This window comes from Schistocerca gregaria, chromosome 3 (assembly GCF_023897955.1).
Source record: "Schistocerca gregaria isolate iqSchGreg1 chromosome 3, iqSchGreg1.2, whole genome shotgun sequence".
In the NCBI taxonomy this organism is placed as follows: Eukaryota; Metazoa; Arthropoda; class Insecta; order Orthoptera; family Acrididae; genus Schistocerca; species Schistocerca gregaria.
This window is the reverse complement of record NC_064922.1, coordinates 358,565,543-358,583,609: the sequence shown is the minus strand read 5'-3', so window position 1 is coordinate 358,583,609 and position 18,067 is coordinate 358,565,543. Positions and strand designations below refer to the sequence as shown.

The window sequence follows — 18,067 nt, the reverse complement described above, 5'->3', positions numbered from 1 at the left end:
TGTCATTTGGAGGCATCCCTGGTGCAGGACAGCAGCTATCGGTAAATGGCTATGTTTACCGGAAATCCTCCGGATGGCTTCCCATACTTTTGTGGAACAAGTGGAATGGTTGATGGAGTCCAGGAACGCCTGCCATGACCTTTTCTTGCTCTCTTTAATGACACGGCGTGCCCTGGCTCTCGCGATTCGAAAGGCGGTAAGACTGACCGCTGTTGGACGGCATTTAAATCGGCGAAGAGCCGCACGCCTGTCCCGGATGGCTGAACGGCACTCTTCTGTTCACCAAGGTACAAGGCGCACTTAAGAGTGCCAGAAGACTATGGTATGGACAGGTCAGCAGCATGATGGATCACAAGCGTGATGTGATCCACCCATTCTTGGATGCTATTGTGGCGGCCAAAGACAGCCAACCGAGTGAACAGTGGCCAGTTAGCCCTGCCAATTATCCACGATGGTGGCCGCTGCTCCAGCAATACACCATCCAGGAGATGAATGTGGATAGGGAAGTGATCGCTGGAATGAAGGTCGTCAATGACCTCCCAGTGAACAGAGTCGGTGAGGGTTGGAGAGCAGAAAGATAGGTCAATGGCTTAGAATGACCCTGTAGCAGGAGAGAAATGAGTCGGAGTACCTGTGTTGAGGATGCACAACATTTGAGATGTTAGGAAGCTCTCCAAAATTCGACCTCGAGCGCAAAGAGAAGTGGAGCCCCACAGGACATTATGGGCACTGAAGTCTCCCAGAAGGAGAAATGGGCGGGAGAGTTGGTCGATAAGATCTGTGAGAGTGTCTAAGGTCATTGCATTCACAGGGGTAAATAAAGGGAGCAAACGGTAAGCCTCAGAGGTGAATAAATTTCAACTGCAACTGCTTGCAGGTCAGTATCCAGGGGGAATGCAGAGGAGTGGTGGTCATTATTGACAAACACAGCGACTCCGCCTTTGGCCCTTTCTCCAGTCAGGTCATCTTTGCGATATGACGTATAGCCCCTTAGTACAGGAGCATCAGATGGTTTTAAATGCGTTTCCTGTAAACACAAGCACAGGGGGCGTTGCCGTGCTAGGAGGTGCAGTTCCTCCACATGTGTCGGGAATCCATTCATGTTCCACTGTATAATGGGAGCCATCTATCAGGGTGGGAGTACCTTCATTCTCACTTTCTGTCGGGGAGGAGAGCCCACAACAGACGGAGGCTCAGTTTTGGGGCGAGATGAGTGCCCCAGTCTGACATTAACCTCCATCGCCTCTGAAGAGGAGACAAGAGAGACGTCAGAGAGAATGACATCCACATCAGCAGACTGCAGAATGTTGGTCTCCTTTAGCGGGCGAGTCTTCAGCTTTGTCTTTGGCTTTGATTTTCTGGTCTCAGCCGACATTGGTGCCAAAACCTCAGAAGCAGTAGGGGGTGTAGCAGCACTGGGCAATGCACAAGACTGGACCCGGGAAGGGGCAGGAAGTTCCATGACGTCAGCTACCACGGCCTGGTCAGAAGGCCGGGGGGGGAGCAGCAGGCTTCACAGGAACGGGAGCAGCACACGTACATTGACAAATGCAGGTGCTAGTGCTGACAGTAGCAACCTCCGTTTGTGTAGTGGCATCGGATTTCAACACTGGCTGTTTGAGAACGGAAGAAAAGGAAGCAGCGAACGTGGGCGGCTGCATGGACTTGTAAATTTTCTTCGCCTCACCATACGAGAGGCGTTTTGTAGTTTTAAGCTCCTGGATCTTCCGTTCCTCAAGGAAAACTCTGCAGTCCCTACTCCACACAGGGTGATCCCCAGAGCAGTTGACACACTTGGGAGGAGAGGAGCAGCCAACTCCCTCATGGGCAGCTTTACCACATTTCCCGCAAGTGGCTTCCCCTATACAGCCGAGAGTAGTGTGTCCAAAGTGTTGGCATTTAAAACACCGCTTGGGGTTGGGGTAATAAGGCCGTACACTAAGACGAAGGAAACCGGCCTTCACAGGCTCTGGCAATTTGGTGGTGTTAAATGTAAGGATAAACGAGTCAGTCTTTACGAGAGTACCATCCACCCGTTTCACAATGTGTTGCACGTCGACAATTCCTTCCCGGGACCAGTCAGCCTTCAGTTCGTCTTAGGGAATGTCAACGACATCTCTGCAAGTCACAACACCCTTGCTCTAGTTCAAGGTGGTGTGAAATTCAGTCTCTATCGCAAACTCCCCAAGAAATTGCGCCTTCTGAAGGTTCTGGGCTTGCTGGAAGCTAGATGTTTCAACCAACAAGGTGCCATTTCGCAAGCGCTTTACAGATTTTAGAGTTCCAGAATCAGGAGGACTGGCTACACGAGCCCTCTTGTTAGATTGGGTGTTAGAACCTACCAGCGGCCCACCCTCTCCGCTGGGAGGAGAAGAAGAAAAGTTCGAGGGTTCCATCTCGGTCCCACGAGCAGCTAGGGAACTAAGAGTCCACCTAGACAGAGCCCCGCGTGCCTAGGTAAGCCTTTACAACTGATGTGCGGCAGGTTCCCCAGAGGTTGCCCGCTAACGACTGTTCCACCTCAACAGCCATGCATCTCATTGGCGCGCAGCACACCTTGAGGTTGAGGGGTTGTTTATAGAGGTTTATTCCATCCTCGCGATCTGGGCGGCCAAGCCAAGATCCCCACTCCCTGAGACACACAACATTCCACCGCCGCGCCACACGGTGGTTGTTGAAGCATGCCCAGACCTTACGGTGACAGGGGACTGGCGGCGCTTACCAGTCCCCAGCTCAGGAAACCCGGGGTCGCCAAGCTCGTACCCCGCAAATGAATGCTGAGCCCCTGGGGGCAACAATAGACTTGTGCCAGCATGTGGGAACATGTCCCTCAATCCAGATGTGATTATAAGTACGAAGAAGGAAACCTTTACCCGCAGGAGAAAGGTTCTTCAGCATCTGAATGTGAATAGACTTACGCCCTGGAGCGAAGGACCGTGACCGGGCAAGTGCATTTTCGAGTTCCCACATGGTGAATGGGGCATTATAACTTTCACGATTCGAGGAGTGGAAGTTAGGTGGTCTAGCCTCCTCTGCCTGTTTTCGGGGGAGGAAGGCAGGGTGGTAATGAGCGGAGCTCGAAACCTCTGCGAAAAAGCGGCCGAAGGCATTGGAGACATCATCAGGGGCCACAAGGATGTCATTCGCGACCATCAAATCAGAAACTGGTGAGTGGACCTTGGTGCCAGATAGCCGGTGCAGGCTACCCCAGACAACAGAAGAAGGAGTAAAACTGTTGAAGGTGCTTGTGAAAGCAGCCCAGCTGGCTTTCTTGCTTTCTTTAATAACACGACGACACTGCGCACGTAATCGTTTATAATTGATACAATTCGCCACTGTAGGGTGGCATTTAAAGGTGCGTAAAGCACGTCAACGAGCACGTAAAGCGTCTCTACATGCTGCAGTCCACCAGGGGACTGGTACGCGACGTGGAGAAGAAGTAGTGTGAGGGATGGAATATTCAGCAGCAGTGAGAATGACTATCGCAGCTTGTGAAGGTTTGATCCTGAAAGGTCGGGTCGCCCAGGAACAGAAGAGCCCCAAGTCTACTTTGGAGATGTTTCAACTAGTTGAGCACGGAAAGGGGGTGTGATGCAGGAGATGGATAACACATGGGAAGTGGTCGCTCGAGTATGTATCAGAAAGTGCATACCACTCAAACCGGCATGCAAGTTGGGTAGTACATATAGAGAGGTCTAAATGGGAATAGGTGTGAGTTGTGTCCGAAAGAAAAGTGGGGGCACCTGTATTGAGGCAGACAAGATTGAGCTGGTTGAAAAGGTCTGCTAACAGGGAGCCCCTCGGGCAGGACGCTAGAGAGCCCCAAAGAGGAAGGTGGGCATTGAAGTCTCTAGTTAACAAAAATGGTGCAGGTAGCTGAGCAATAATTTGCATCGTGTCTGTCCTGGAAATGGCAGATGCAGATGGAGTGTAAATGGTACAAATGTAAAAGTGGGGAGAGTAATTCGGACGGCAGCTGCCTGCAGGCCAGAGTTCAATGTGATGGGATCGTAGTAAATATCATACCGGACCAGCAACATAACCCCTCTATGAGCCGGAATACCTGCCACAGGGGGTAGGTCAAAACGCAAAGAGGTGTAGTGTGCCAAGGTAATTTGATCGCATGGGCGTAGCTTCGTTTCCTGGAGGGCTACGACGAGCAGACAGTGCAAGCGGAGCAGCAATTTCAAGTCCTCTCAGTTGGAGCGAATGCTGTGAATATTCCAGTGAATAAGTGCCATCGTGAGAATAAAAAGAAAAAGAAGATGCAAGAAGGGGTCACCTCGAAGGCCGCTGAGAGCCTGGCTTCGAGCGGGCACTGCCGCCGCTATCAGTAGGCGGACAGTCATCGGCCATCTTAACAAGGCAAGGGGGAGCTTCCTCCGCTGGTGAACGGCGAGATGTTTGGCTACCAGCGGTGTGGCCAGGCGAAACGGATGACAGCCTGGGGCGGCAGCTGCTGGGTGGCGAAGGAGAAGAAATTCGCCGTGGCGGAGGAGGAGAAATGTTCTTCCTATGAGCCTTCTTGGAAGGACGTTTAGTGGAAGTACTGGTCGATGGCTGGGAGTTCGAGGTACGTAGGAAGCCTGCATGGGACGGTTCCTTCTTGAAGGCCCATGCATCTGACTTCTGGGTCTTCGTCTTGGCAGATGCTGTTGAAGGCGCTTGTGTCTGAGGGGTGACGGGAGGAAGAGGAGACGTCGACCGGGTGATCTTAGCACTGGCCGAACGGACGACTGTAGTGCTGAAGGTCAGATCGCATGTCTGCGTCACCATCTCCCTGGTAGTCCGAGGAGAGGCGAGGACAGTACTGTATTTCCCCGCTGGGAGCAGCGTGGGCTTCCTACTAGCAAATAGCTTGCGAGCAGCCAAGGTGGACACTTTCTCTTTCACCCGAATTTCCTGTATACAGCGTTCTTCCTTGTAGATGGGACAGTCGCAGGAGGACGCTGCATGGTCACCCTGACAGTTCACACAACGAGAAGACAGAGGTGGACAGTCACCCTCATGGGCATCCCTGCCACAAGTGACACATTTAGCTGCATTGGAACAAGACTGGCGAGTGTGATTAAAACGCTGACACTGACAGCAGCACGTAGGTGTTGGGACATAGGGGCGAACAGAAATAACCTCATAGCCTGCTTTGATGTGCGACGGCAGCTGAACACTATCAAAGGTCAAGAAAAGTGCCCGGGTCGGTACAAGGTCATTGTTGACCTTTTTCATGACCCTATGGACAGCCATCACGCCCTGCTCAGCGAGGAAAGACTGAATCTCCACGTCAGTCAATCCGTCGAGTGATCTAGTATATACCACACCACGAGACAAATTCAAAGTGCGGTGAGCCTCCACCCGGACAGGGAACATGTACAGGAGTGTGGCCCGAAGCAGTTTTTGTGCCTGAAAGGCACTCTCAGTTTCTAGTAACAAGGTACCGTTACGCAACCTGGTACAAGACTTGACAGAGCCGGCTATGGCATCTACACCCTTCTGGATAACGAAAGGGTTGACAGAGGAAAAATCCTTTCCGTCCTCAGATCGAGAAACTACAAGGAACTGTGGGGCAGGTGGTAGTACTTTTGTCACTGGTGGCTGGTCAAGTTTCCGTTTTTGGGCAGAAGTCGAGAGAGAAGAAGAAAAATCCATTGCGGACGATTCCCCCATGATTGCCAGCGTCTCCGATGGCGTGCTCTTTACTTGTGGGGACCCTCTCAGAGGGCACTCCCGCCTTAGGTGAATGTTTACACCTCAGGTCACATCTCCCGAGAAATGGATGGAGGGACCAATCGACATGGTCGGAAGATGTCAGCTCAGGCAATCACCCTTCCCTGGGCCTGGCCTTTACCAGGGGTTACGTGCGTGCCTTACTTGTCTACCCAGGGCGGGGAATTACGCATTACCCCGTCACTGGCTATGCGTGCGAACGCGTGGGTCGGCCTTCAGGCAGGAAGGAAGAAGAGGAAAAAGAAGGGAGAGAGGGAGAGAAAGGACAGACTGTCTCAAATGCCGAGGCGGAGACCAGAGAAGGCAAGGAGAAGGCAAGGAGGAGGAGGAAAGGGAAAGACTAAGTAAGACAGTGAGATGGAGAAGAACAAAGAAAGGAACCAACCAAAGGAAGGAAGAAACCAGAAGAAGTGAAAAAACCAAAATGACCGCAAATATAGGTCATGGAAACGTCCGTCTCCGGACGCAGGCACTAACTACCCCCTTGAGGGGGAGGGACTCCTTTTAGTCACCTCTTACGACAGGCAGGAATACCTCGGTCCTATTCTAACCCCCGGCCCCGCAGGGGGGACATTGAAATGTGTGGCGGCCCCAGTGTTTAGGAGGCAGAGGTCGAACTGAGAGAATAAAGTTTCAACATGTCTGTATCGGCCAGTAAGGACGGTGCCACCCCACAAGAGGTTATGGGTGTTGAAATCTCCCAAAAGTAGGAAAGGTTTATGGAGTTGACCAATCAGTGCAGCTAATCCGTTCAGGGATACTGCAACATCTGGAGGAAGATCTACATTGCAGATAGTTATTTCCTGTGTCATCTTTATTCTGACAAACAAAGCTTCAAGAGGGGTTTGAAGGGGCATGGTTTCACTACAGACTGAGTTTAGGACATAAACGCATACTCCACCTGACACTCAGCTATAGTGTCTACGGTTCCTGTAATATTCCTTATAGCTGTGGAGGGCAGGGGTCCGCATTGCCGGGAACCAAGTTTCCTGGAGGGCAATGCTGAAAGCAGGTTTAAAGCTTTACAGTTGCCGTAGCTCAGCCAGGCAATGGAAAAAATTGTCGCAATTCCACTGGAGAATGATGTGATAGGGAGGTGGGGAAGGTATGGAACATTCAATGAGGCGGTTTACACCTCAGGGTCATCTGCTGCCAACGACTTATTGCTTGAGCAGTTTATATCCATTGTGTCTGAGGGCCCAGCAAGATCTAGGTCCTCAGAAGACGCCAGAATCTCCACCTCATTTACAAATGCAAAGCTTGTAGGTAGCGGTGATGTGGGTGCCACCGCAATTCCCTTGGTCTTGGGGATCTTCTTTTTGGATTTCTCTCGCTGCTCTTTGGGTTTCCTTGGCTGGAAGGACTTCACTGATTAATTCTCCGTGACTGAGGATGAGAGTGAAGCCCTACGACACGACCAGCCACTTTTGGGCTCTTCAGCCGCTGGTGGGTATCATCTTTCCCACTAGTAAAAACCTGGGAAGGGAGCGACCCAAGGGACCCCTGCCTAGGGAGAGGAGCCAAAGAAGACACTCACACTTCTCCAGTGCAGAAGTGGGGACTGATATGCCCAATGGTGAGGGGGGGAGGGGGGGGGGGGCCATGTTGCTCCTGAAGGAGGTGGTGCAGCAGCAACAGGGAGGGAAGTGCCCTAACCGTCAAGGGGGCAGGTTGTTGTTGTTGTTGTTGTTGGGATGTTTAAGGGGGACTAAACAGCTAAGGTCATCAGTCACCCATTCCAAAAAAAACCGGCGAAACAAAATTTACGGAACAGGTAAAACCTCAAGGGGGGAGGAGACGCCCCTCCCCCCAGTCACTGAAAGAACACCATTGTGTCAGCGAACACTAGAGACAAGAAGAGTACAGACGAACACTGGACAGAAAGAAACGGAAGAAAATAAGAGGGTCGGAGACTGGTTGACTGACCATGGGTACAAAAATTGGGAAAGAGTCAACCATCCGAATACACACATTAAAATCTGCAACCAATGAGACACTCTAGGACAAGATACACAGAAAGGGAAAGGGACAGGGACAGGTCCCCCTTAAATGGAACCATAAAAAGGGCTACCACGGATAAAATTTAAAACGTCGTCAGCCATGGAGGCATCGTCGCTTAAAACCAAAGGCAACGTGCCCGAGAGATTAAAAGTCTGCCGGAGGATGCGCAGGCGGGGACACTCCAACAAAATGTGGGCGACCGTCAACCGGGACCCACACTGACACAGGGGGGGATCCTCCTGACGCAAAAGATGTCCGTGCGTCAGGTAGGTATGGCCGATGCGGAGCCGAAACAGGATGACAGAGTCCCTGCGAGAAGCCCGCAGGGAGGACTGCCACACATCGGTCGTCTCCTTGACAGCCCGCAGTTTATTCGGAGAAGTCAGGCTACCCCACTCGTCACGCCACATCTGAAGCACCTTACGGCGCAACGCCAGCTGCAAATCACGAGCCGGGAGGCCGATCGCCAAAGTGGGGGCGTCGACCGCCCCTTTGGCCAGCCTGTCGACACGTTCATTCCCCGGGATGCCAACGTGACCTGGCGTCCAAACAAAGACCACCGAACGACCAGAGCGGGTAATGGCAAAAACAGACTCCTGAATAAAGGATACCAGAGGAGAAGAGGTATAGCAGCGGTCGATTGCCTGGAGGCTGCTCAGGGAGTCACTGCAGATGACGATGGACGTACCTGAGCAGGAACGCATATGCTCAAGAGCGCGCAATATGGCCACCAGCTCTGCAGTAAAAATACTGCAGCCAGCCGGCAAGGAGCGCTGTTCAACATGGGCAGCGTGAGCAAAAGCGTAGGCAGGACGACCATCCACCAGGGAACCATCAGTGTAGACAGGCTCACAGCCTGAAAATGAGGCGACGAGCGCAAGAAAACGGTGACGGAGGGCCACATGCGGAACCGAGTCCTTGGGTTCCCGTGCCAAGTCCAGGCGGACGGACGGACAGGTCATACACCAGGGAGGCGTGGGTGCACAGGCCCGGAAGGGCGGCAGAAGAGGGAACGACCCCAGTTCCGACAGCAGGGACTGGACACGGACAGCAATGGAAAGCCCAGACCTAGGTCGCCGGTCGGGCAGAGGGAGGACCCTGGCAGGGAAAAGCAGGCGATGATTGGGATGGCCCAGTGAGCAATGCACGTGGACAGCATAGTCGGCGAGCAGTCGGTGGCGGCGAATCCGCAGCGGGGGAACCCCGGCCTCCACCAGCAGACTATCCACGGGGCTCGTACGGAAAGCACCAGTTGCAAGCCGAACCCCACAGTGGTGTATGGGGTCCAACAACGTCAACACTGAGGGCGATGCAGACCCATAGGCCAGGCTCCCATAATCAAGCCTGGACTGCACAAGGGCTCTGTACAATCGCAACAGCGTGCTGCGATCTGCACCCCAAGACGCATGGCTCAGGCAGCGGAGGGCGTTGAGGTGCTGCCAGCACTTTTGCTTCAGCTGAGTAATATGAGGAACCCATGTGAGCCGGGCATCAAAGACGAGTCCTAAGAAGCGGCTAGTGTCCACCACTTCAAGTAGGTGACCGTCGAGGTAAAGTTCCGGATGAGGGTGGACCGTCCGACGCCTGCAGAAGTGCATAACTCGAGTCTTGGCCGCAGAGAACTGAAATCCATGAGTCAGAGCCCATGATGCCGCCTTGCGAACGGCTGCTTGCAGCCTGCGTTCGGCGACTCCCGTAGTCGTTGAGCTAAATGAGATGCAGAAGTCGTCGGCATACAAAGAAGGAGACACCGACGACCCCACAGCTGCAGCCAGACCATTAATGGCCACTAGAAATAAGGAAACGCTCAATACCGAGCCCTGCGGGACCCCATTTTCCTGTATATAAGATGAACTACAGGCGGCACTGACTTGCACCTGGAAAGAGCGGCGCAATAAAAAGTTTTGAAGAAAAGCTGGAAGCTGACCACGAAGACCCCACTCGCGCAACGTAGCAAGGATGTGATGCCTCCATGTTGTGTCATATGCCTTCCGCAGATCAAAAAATACAGCAACGAGATGCTGACGGCGGGAAAAGGCCGTACGGATAGCAGATTCCAGCCGCACCAAATTGTCCGCAGCAGACCGGCCCTGACAGAAGGCACCCTGGGATGGAGCGAGGAGACCGCGCGACTCAAGGACCCAACACAAACGCCGCCCCACCATACGTTCGAGCAATTTGCACAAAACGTTGGTTAGTGTAATGGGACGATAGCCGTCCACTGCCAGAGGGTCCGCACCGGGCTTCAAGATGGGAACGATAACACCCTCTCGCCATTGCGACGGGAACACGCCCTCGCTCCAAATGCGGTTTAAGATGGTGAGGATGTGTCTCTGGCAGTCCCTGGAGAGATGCTTCAGCATCTGCGCGCTTGGATGCGGTCCGGTCCTGGCGCTGTATCAGGCCAATTGGCGAGGGCAGCGAGGAATTCCCTCTCGCTGAAAGGAGCATTGTATTTTTCAGAACGACGTGTGTGGAACGATAACGGCGTCCGCTCGGCGCGCTCCTTTAGAGAGCGAAAGGCAGGAGGGTAAGTTGCAGTCGCAGAGCTCGTAGCAAAGTGCGTGGCAAGGTGGTCAGCAATGGTGGCGGCGTCCGTGCAGACAGCGCCGTCCAGGGAGATTCCAGGGACACCCATAGGGGTCTGGTATCCATAAATCTGCTGGATGCGGGACCACACGAGCGACGGGAAGACACGGGAGCCCAAGGATGAAATGTACCTCTCCCAGCATTCCTGCTTACGCCGTGCAATAAGACGACGGGCCAAGGCACGGAGCTTCTTAAAGGTGATGAGGGTCTCCAGAGACGGGTGTCGCTTATGACGCTGGAGAGCCCGCCTACGGTCGCGAATAGCCTCAGCAATCTCCGGCGACCACCAGGGGACAGACTTCCTCTGACGGAGTCCAGAAGAGCGAGGGATGGCAGTCTCAGCCGCAGAAATAATTGACGAGGTCAAGACACGGACCACCTCGTCAATGTCACCCTGTGGGAGAGAAGCAATGGTGGCAGGGGAAGTAAAAGCCGGCCAGTCAGCTCTGTTGAGAGCCCAGCGGGGCAGGCGCCCAGAAGAATGACACTGGGGCAGTGACAAATAGATGGGAAAATGGTCACTACCACACAGATCAGGATGAACTCTCCAGTGAAGGGATGGGACAAGTCCGGGGCTGCAAAGAGAGAGATCGATGGCCGAGAACGAGCCATGGGCCACACTGAAATGTGTGGGAGCACCGGTGTTCAAGAGGCTAAGGTCGAGCTGAGCCAACACATGCTCCACAGCGCGACCACGGTCATCGGAGACAGTCCCACCCCATAGAGGGTTGTGGGCATTGAAATCGCCCAGAAGCAGCAATGGCGGCGGGAGTCGAGCCAGCAGCGCAGCCAAGACATGTCGGGGGAGTTGCCCATACGGAGGAACGTAAACAGAGCAAACAGTAATAGCCGGCGAGAGCTCAATCCTGACAGCGACTGCCTCTAAAGGCGTCAGAAGGGGTACTGGTGAGCTACAGACAGAGTGGTGAACAAAGAGGCAAACTCCACCTGAAGCTCGTTGACAGTCAGCGCGGTTCTTATAGTATCCCCGATAACCGCGAAGGGCAGGGGTCCGCATTGCTGGAAACCAAGTTTCCTGAAGAGCAATGCACAGAACAGGGGAAACACTCAAAAGCATCCGGAGCTCAGGCAGGTGGTGGAAATAACCGCCGCAATTCCACTGGAGAATGGAAGCAGGAAGGGACTGGGAGGGCGTTAAGTCCACTAAGAGGCAGACGGCGCTGCAGAGTCAACGGCCTCCACCGAGCGAGAGTCAGCTGTGTCCATAGGAGAGGTCCCCGAGGGTTCCGGGAGGGCGAGATCCGCGGCAGAGGCGAGGATCTCCACCGCATCCCCAGAGCCAGAGCTATTGACAGCAGGCGGTACTGAAACTGCCGGAGCGTCCTTCTTCTTGGACACGTTCCGGTCCTTCTTCTCGCGTCTGTCCTTTGGCTTAGAGGGCTGGGAGAGTTTCTCTGAAGGAGCGTCGGAGGCTGACGACGACGCAGAAGCCCTACGACCAGCAGGTGGATGAACTTTCAGCCACTGGCTGACATCCGGTGGGGTAGCAGAAGAAACGGAAGAAGGGAGGGCCCCGAGGGACCCCTTCCGCGAGAGAGGAGCTGGCAGAGACGACGCCGGCGGAGACGACGCCGGCAGAGAAGGGGGAGGGGGAGGGATCGAGCCCCCTGGTTTTGGAGCAGATGTCACTCCTGAAGCATGTGCGGGGGGAGTGACAGAAGGGGGTTTGCCCCCAACTGCTAAGGGGGCAACAGAGGAAGGCTTGCCCCCAGACACAAGGGGGGCAGACAGAGATGGACGGCCCCGAGGGCCAACTGAAGGCGGCACAGAGGAGGCGACAACTGCCGCCCGCGAGGGCGACGATAACGTAGCTGCAGCATAAGAAGTTTGAAGAGGGACAGGATGCAACCTTTCAAATTTCAATTTTGCCTCGCGATAAGTAAGCCGGTCCAGGGTCTTAAATTCCATAATCTTCTGCTCCTTATGAAGAACGGGGCAGTCCGGCGAGCATGGAGAGTGGTGTTCCCCACAGTTGACACAGACAGGCGGAGGCGCACATGGAGAATCGGGATGAGAGGGGCGTCCGCAATCTCGACATGTGGCACTGGATGGGCAACGGGAGGACATATGCCCAAACTTCCAGCACTGGAAGCACCGCATCGGGGGAGGGACGTATGGCTTGACGTCACAACGGTAAACCATTACCTTGACCTTCTCAGGCAATACAGCACCCTCGAAGGCCAAGATAAAGGCACCGGTGGCCACCCTGTTGGTCTTGGGTCCTCTGTGCACACGACGGACAAAATGCACACCACGTCGTTCCAAGTCAGCTCTCAGCTCGTCATCGGACTGTAACAAGAGGTCGCGATGGTAAATAATCCCCTGGACCATATTTAAGCTACTGTGGGGAGTGACGGTAACAGGGACGTCTCCCAGATTATCACACAAGAGCAACGCCCGTGACTGGGCTGGGGAGGCCGTCTTGAGGAGGATGGACCCATTCCTCATTTTAGACAAACCCGCCACTTCCCCAAACTTATCCTCCAGGTGTTCCACAAAAAACATAGGCTTTGTCGAAAGAAAGGAGTCACCATCAGTCCTGCTGCAGACAAGGTATTGTGGTACATAAGGCTCCTGCTTGGCACTAGATCTGCGTCCCTCCCATGGCGCAGCCAACGAGGGGAACGACTGAGGATCATATTGTGCAGCATCGAATTCAATTTTGCCTCGCTTAGAGACACTGGTGGCAGTGCGACCACCAGCTTTTTGAGATTTATTGCGCTTCATTGCGCCACATCCGCCCAGATGCCACCTACTCCGAACGAGGGCTCTCCCCAAGGGCGCCCCCCAGCCAAAGCAACGGGTACCTGGCCGATATCCCATTGCCCGGAGTCCCCGTGCCCCAGACAAGATGGGCACATACTCCTTGGCATGCATGGGGAGGAAACAGCTCTGGCATCTGTAGTGCGATCCCTGCGTGGTCAGGGTGCTACCACCAAGAGGGTACATGACGACCCCACCACAACGGACTGGCTACCGTGCTGGATTTTAGGTGTTGAAAGGGTCCACAGTTGCCGTGGGCGCTAAGAAGGGGATTGCGCACAAGACGAGGAGGCAACCCAGAAGACATGGGGTGTAAATCCCTCCACACGACAATAGATAGCATGCAATATGGAGGTGCACGATGGACCAATAGAAAAACACCACGTAAGGCGTCCTTCCCCAAATGGCACGCACTAACAACGGAAATTTTGAAAATGGCAGGTCAAACCCAAGTGGGGACCATCACATAAGGCCGAAACTTAGAAGACTCCTTTTAGTCGCCTCTTACGACAGGCAGGAATACCGCGGGCCTATTCGTACCCCCGAACCCGCAGGGGGGAAGGGGGCAGGTGTAGTCTTCCGGCTCTGGGGGGTGACTGGGGATGGAGCTGATGGGGCTAGAACTGCTGTAGCGGCAGCGTAAGATGATGTCATATGTACAGGATGTAGGCATTCAAATTTCCTTTTAGCCTTAGTTAGGTCAGTCAGTCCATGGTCTTGTACTCCACGATTTTCCTTTCATTCTGGAGAATTCTGAAGTCAGGCAAGCAAACGAATGGTGCTCTCCACAGCTGACATAGATGGGAGGTGGGGCACATGGAGTATTGGGACATGATGGGCATCCGCAATCTCAACATGTGATGCTGGACGTACAGTGAGAAGACATATGGCCAAACTTCCAGCATTTAAAGAACCGCATAGGGGGAGGGATATAGGGCTTTACATCACAGTGGTAGACCATCACTTTGACCTTCTTGGGTATGTATCGCCGTCAAAGGACAAGATGAAGGCACAGGTGGCAACCTGATTATCTCTCAGACCCTGGTGGACATGCCGAACGAAATTTACACCTCACCGCTCTAAATTGGTGTGCAGCTCATTGTCAGACTGCAAAAGAAGGTCGCTGTGGACTATGATACACTGGACCATATTTAAGCTCTTATGGGGTGTGATGGTTACAGAAACACCCTCATCTTGTCATAAACAAGTGACACCCGTGACTGGGCAGAGGATGCTGTTTTGATCAAGACTGACCCAAATCTGGTTTTGGACAAGCCCTTCACCTCCCCAAATTTGTCCTCTAAATGCTCAACAAAAAACAGAGACTTCATTGTCAAGAAAGATTACCCCATCAGATCTCGAACCTACAAGGTACCGGGGCAAATAAGGGTCGTTGCCATCCTTAGCCTGATGTTCCTCCCATGGTGTGGCTAGAAAGAGGAATGATTTGGGGTCATGCTTCTGTGTATTGAATTGAGCCCTTGAACACTTAGAGACTGCTGGTGTTCTACACCAGCACGAGATTATGTAGTACACTTAATTGTGTGGCATCCGCCCTGATGCCACCCACTCAGACCAGGGGCCCTCCCCATGGGCGCCACCCAGCAGCAGGATAGGCCACCTGGCAGGATGGCCATTGCCGTGAGTCCCAATGTTCTCTGTAAGAATATATATGAAAATTGTTTCAATCTTCAAAGATATACTTCTTGGGTCTGCAGCCAGATCATGCTATCATCTGAACACACCATCTAAAAGTGAGAACACTGCTCAGGGCAAATAACCTCCCTGGGAATTGACAACATTCACATTTATTATTGTGAAGATGATGACCATTGTCCAGCATTTGGTTTGGCTCTCAGTATAACACTTGTTTGTGCAGTATCAACATACCAGTTGTTGAATTTTAGAAAATGACTATCTCTGGCTTCCTTTTCTCTCCAGATCTGGGATCCACAGCATCACCTTATCAAGCAAAGCTACAAGAATCATGTTCTTGGTCTCTCACGGTATTGGCAAAATCAAACTTCCTATTACTGAAGCAAATCATACTTCTGTATTGTTCCTACTCTTTTACATCCATAAAATCTGATGCCAATTGCAGTTTATTTTTTCTGAGAGTTCCAACATACAACAAATTCTTTGCTTTCAAATAATTTATGATATCATTATCAGAAAACCAATTTTCATCAGTGACACTGTGATCACTTCACTTGGTTTATTGCCAACACAGGACGGAGCTCCTGAACATTGTCCAATATAAATTTTGATGGTGCCTCTGAAAGACAGAGGTCAAAATACTAAATATTTCAACAAATTGTCTACAAAGTACAAATTACTCAAGGAAAATAATAAATCTGATAAATAAAAGAAAATAAAAACCTCCATAAATGGGACATCCTTAGGTACAATGAGCTCATGAATCATGCGAAAATCTGAAGATAGGGAGTTACTAGCCAGGGGGAACCCCATGCTGCCTAAAATGGGAGTAGGGAACGAAACATATCAGCGGTACCTATCAGGCTGATGATGACTGACTGATGTTTAACAGATGTGGGTAAGAACCAGTTTCAAAATGCTAATTTATTAATGCAGATAGTGTATGAAATATTATTTTATACACTGATTTAATTAGGCCTACCTTTATGAGTATCCCACCCCAACCTGTAGAATCTTGGTCTTTTAGCTTTAGTATATTTCTTGTGTTCACTGTCAGAACAGGATTTTGATATTCCTGCAGCTCACAACGAAACTGTCACCTCTCAACCTAACCTAGAACTTGGGCTATGCAACAGATCAGCCTGTAACCACAGCCAGTATTCCAAAACATAATATTCTCTTCTAATTAGCACACACAAGATGTCACACACTATAACATTATTACATCCTGGATCAATGACAGTATTTTGTGTTTGTATGTTCAACTAAACTGTCGACACATTTCTGATTTTTATGAGGCTTGAACTCTTGCTAAAGGTCAAAAGAATTATTTTCATCTGGTGATCTGCTAGGGTCAATAGAAGCATCTTATTCCACCCATCTGGTTTGTCCCGTGCCGTAAAGATGACGAGGTGTGTGACGCCACTATGACGTGGTTTTTTGAGTTGGTTATGTTTGTAGGGTGGTGGTGTACTTTATGGTGGATGTGGACATGCTGAGTTTAATATGGTATTGGGTTCATTTGAGTTTGGTAGTCATTGGGCTAACATGGTTTTGAGTTTAGGTAGTTAGTGAAGTAATGTGGGTTGTGGAAATGTTTTCAGCGAGTCGCTACAGTTTCTTTTTTCCCTTCTTTTGCTTATGTGTTTGACGTTTTTGTTAGCTCTGATTCGTTTGATGTTTGTTGTGCAGAAAGAGTTCTACAGTAAATGTGGTGTTTTGTCAGCTGTATATTTATGATAGGTCAGTTGTGTTTTAATTCATGTAATGAATATGTAGTATTTGGGTTTTTGAGTGTTGGGGTTTTGGTTCCACTTTTCAGATATGAGGTGTTGGTTTTGGTATAAATTGTTGCAGTTGATCTATACAGGTAAGGGAAATGCCAGATTCCACTTTTCAAGCTTGTAGATGTTGGGGTTTTTTGGTTCGATAGTTGCGGCTGAGCTATACAGATCAAGAGAAACGTCCGATTCCTATGGTTTTCTTGATATGGTGGAATGTTGTTAACGTAATTTGTTATATTATTTATTTTAGGGTGGTTCAGTGTTTATTGTTGTATATTTAGCTTGTCCCCGCCCTAAACGCCCTATCTTCCGCGGTTACCCCATTAGTTTCATTTTATTTTTGGAGTGAGATGTTATTGTCATTTTTATTTTTGCTCGCGTTTGTATGTAGTGACGTTATGTTGCCATATTTCCGCCGTACTGATGTGGCGTAGGTCAAAATAGACGGGTGGAATCGGATGCTTCTGTAGTGCCGCTACAGAGGTCTGATTTCACGATCAGACTGCATTGAAGCAAACATTTGCGCAGGGTATACAATGTTGTCTTTTTCAAGCTTCATTAAGGAAGTTTCATTGTTATAATGTAGTGTACATTTTCATAATTTTGTTATTGCGGATCCGAGAAGCAGAAACCATACTGGGAAGTATTCATTATTCTATTCACAATACATATCGGTGACAGATCAAATTATCTAATATTTCTTGTTTTTATCCTAATATGAAAATTAACGCCTAGTTCACGGTATAACACAACATTCTAAATCCCATAGTGCAACTTTGAAAGAAATAGAACGCACTCCTATTACTATCCATCGAATAACAGGAAAATAACATTCCTCGCAGCACCCGAAGGTTTGTAAATTTAGAATATCACAAATCTTTACAGTGATCAGCAGTATTGCGCTAAAGTAACCACAAACGACAGTTAATAAAACAGAAACACGATCAGAAATACTTTTAGCTCGAGATTATATGGGCACCAAGCAAATATTTCGCGAAATTTTGCTCACAAATTTAAATTCCAGCGCAACGTAATTACAGGAAATAATAGTTTCCACAATTATCAAAGGGATTCCTGTTAATACTTGTAACTTACAAGGTAACAAATTTTACTTCTACAAAACACTTACCACATCTTTATCTACAGTCGTTTTGCATTTCACAATAGCGTAAACCTGATGGATGACAATAACAGGTGGTAGATGGTCTTCAAACGCTTCGTTGGGAAACTTACTTCGCAAGTACACCAAGGCACCTTCTGTATCTGACGGCGCATCTTTTCCAAAATTAGTATCTGTTTTTGGGCCACTATCTGTCAACTGTATGTCAACCGATAAGTGAGGTTTCTTCCTTTGAATGTAAAAGTCTGGCAATGTTACACGTCTCTTCATATTATGGAGAATACCGTAACGGTAGGAAGAACCGTCGCGTCCCCCAGATCTCTAGCATACAAAATTTACGAATTCAACCATATTTATGTTTATGCTATCTCTTAAGTTCCGAAGATTTTGATACGCCGACTGGTTACTG

At 50.7% G+C, this 18,067-nt stretch overlaps 1 protein-coding gene across 2 annotated transcripts in view; it reads right to left on the bottom strand.

Moving 5' to 3' along the window:
- LOC126354045 (serine/threonine-protein kinase 19-like) overlaps positions 1-17,928 on the bottom strand; it is a 55,815-nt gene extending 37,887 nt beyond the window's left edge. The window contains exon 1 of one of the 2 annotated variants that reach the window (XM_050003388.1): positions 17,668-17,928. In XM_050003388.1, the coding sequence (XP_049859345.1) occupies positions 17,668-17,928 (261 nt within the window). The remainder of the gene's footprint in view (positions 1-17,667) is intronic. The other variant, XM_050003390.1, reaches the window with a different exon arrangement.
- Between the last annotated feature and the right edge of the window lie 139 nt (positions 17,929-18,067).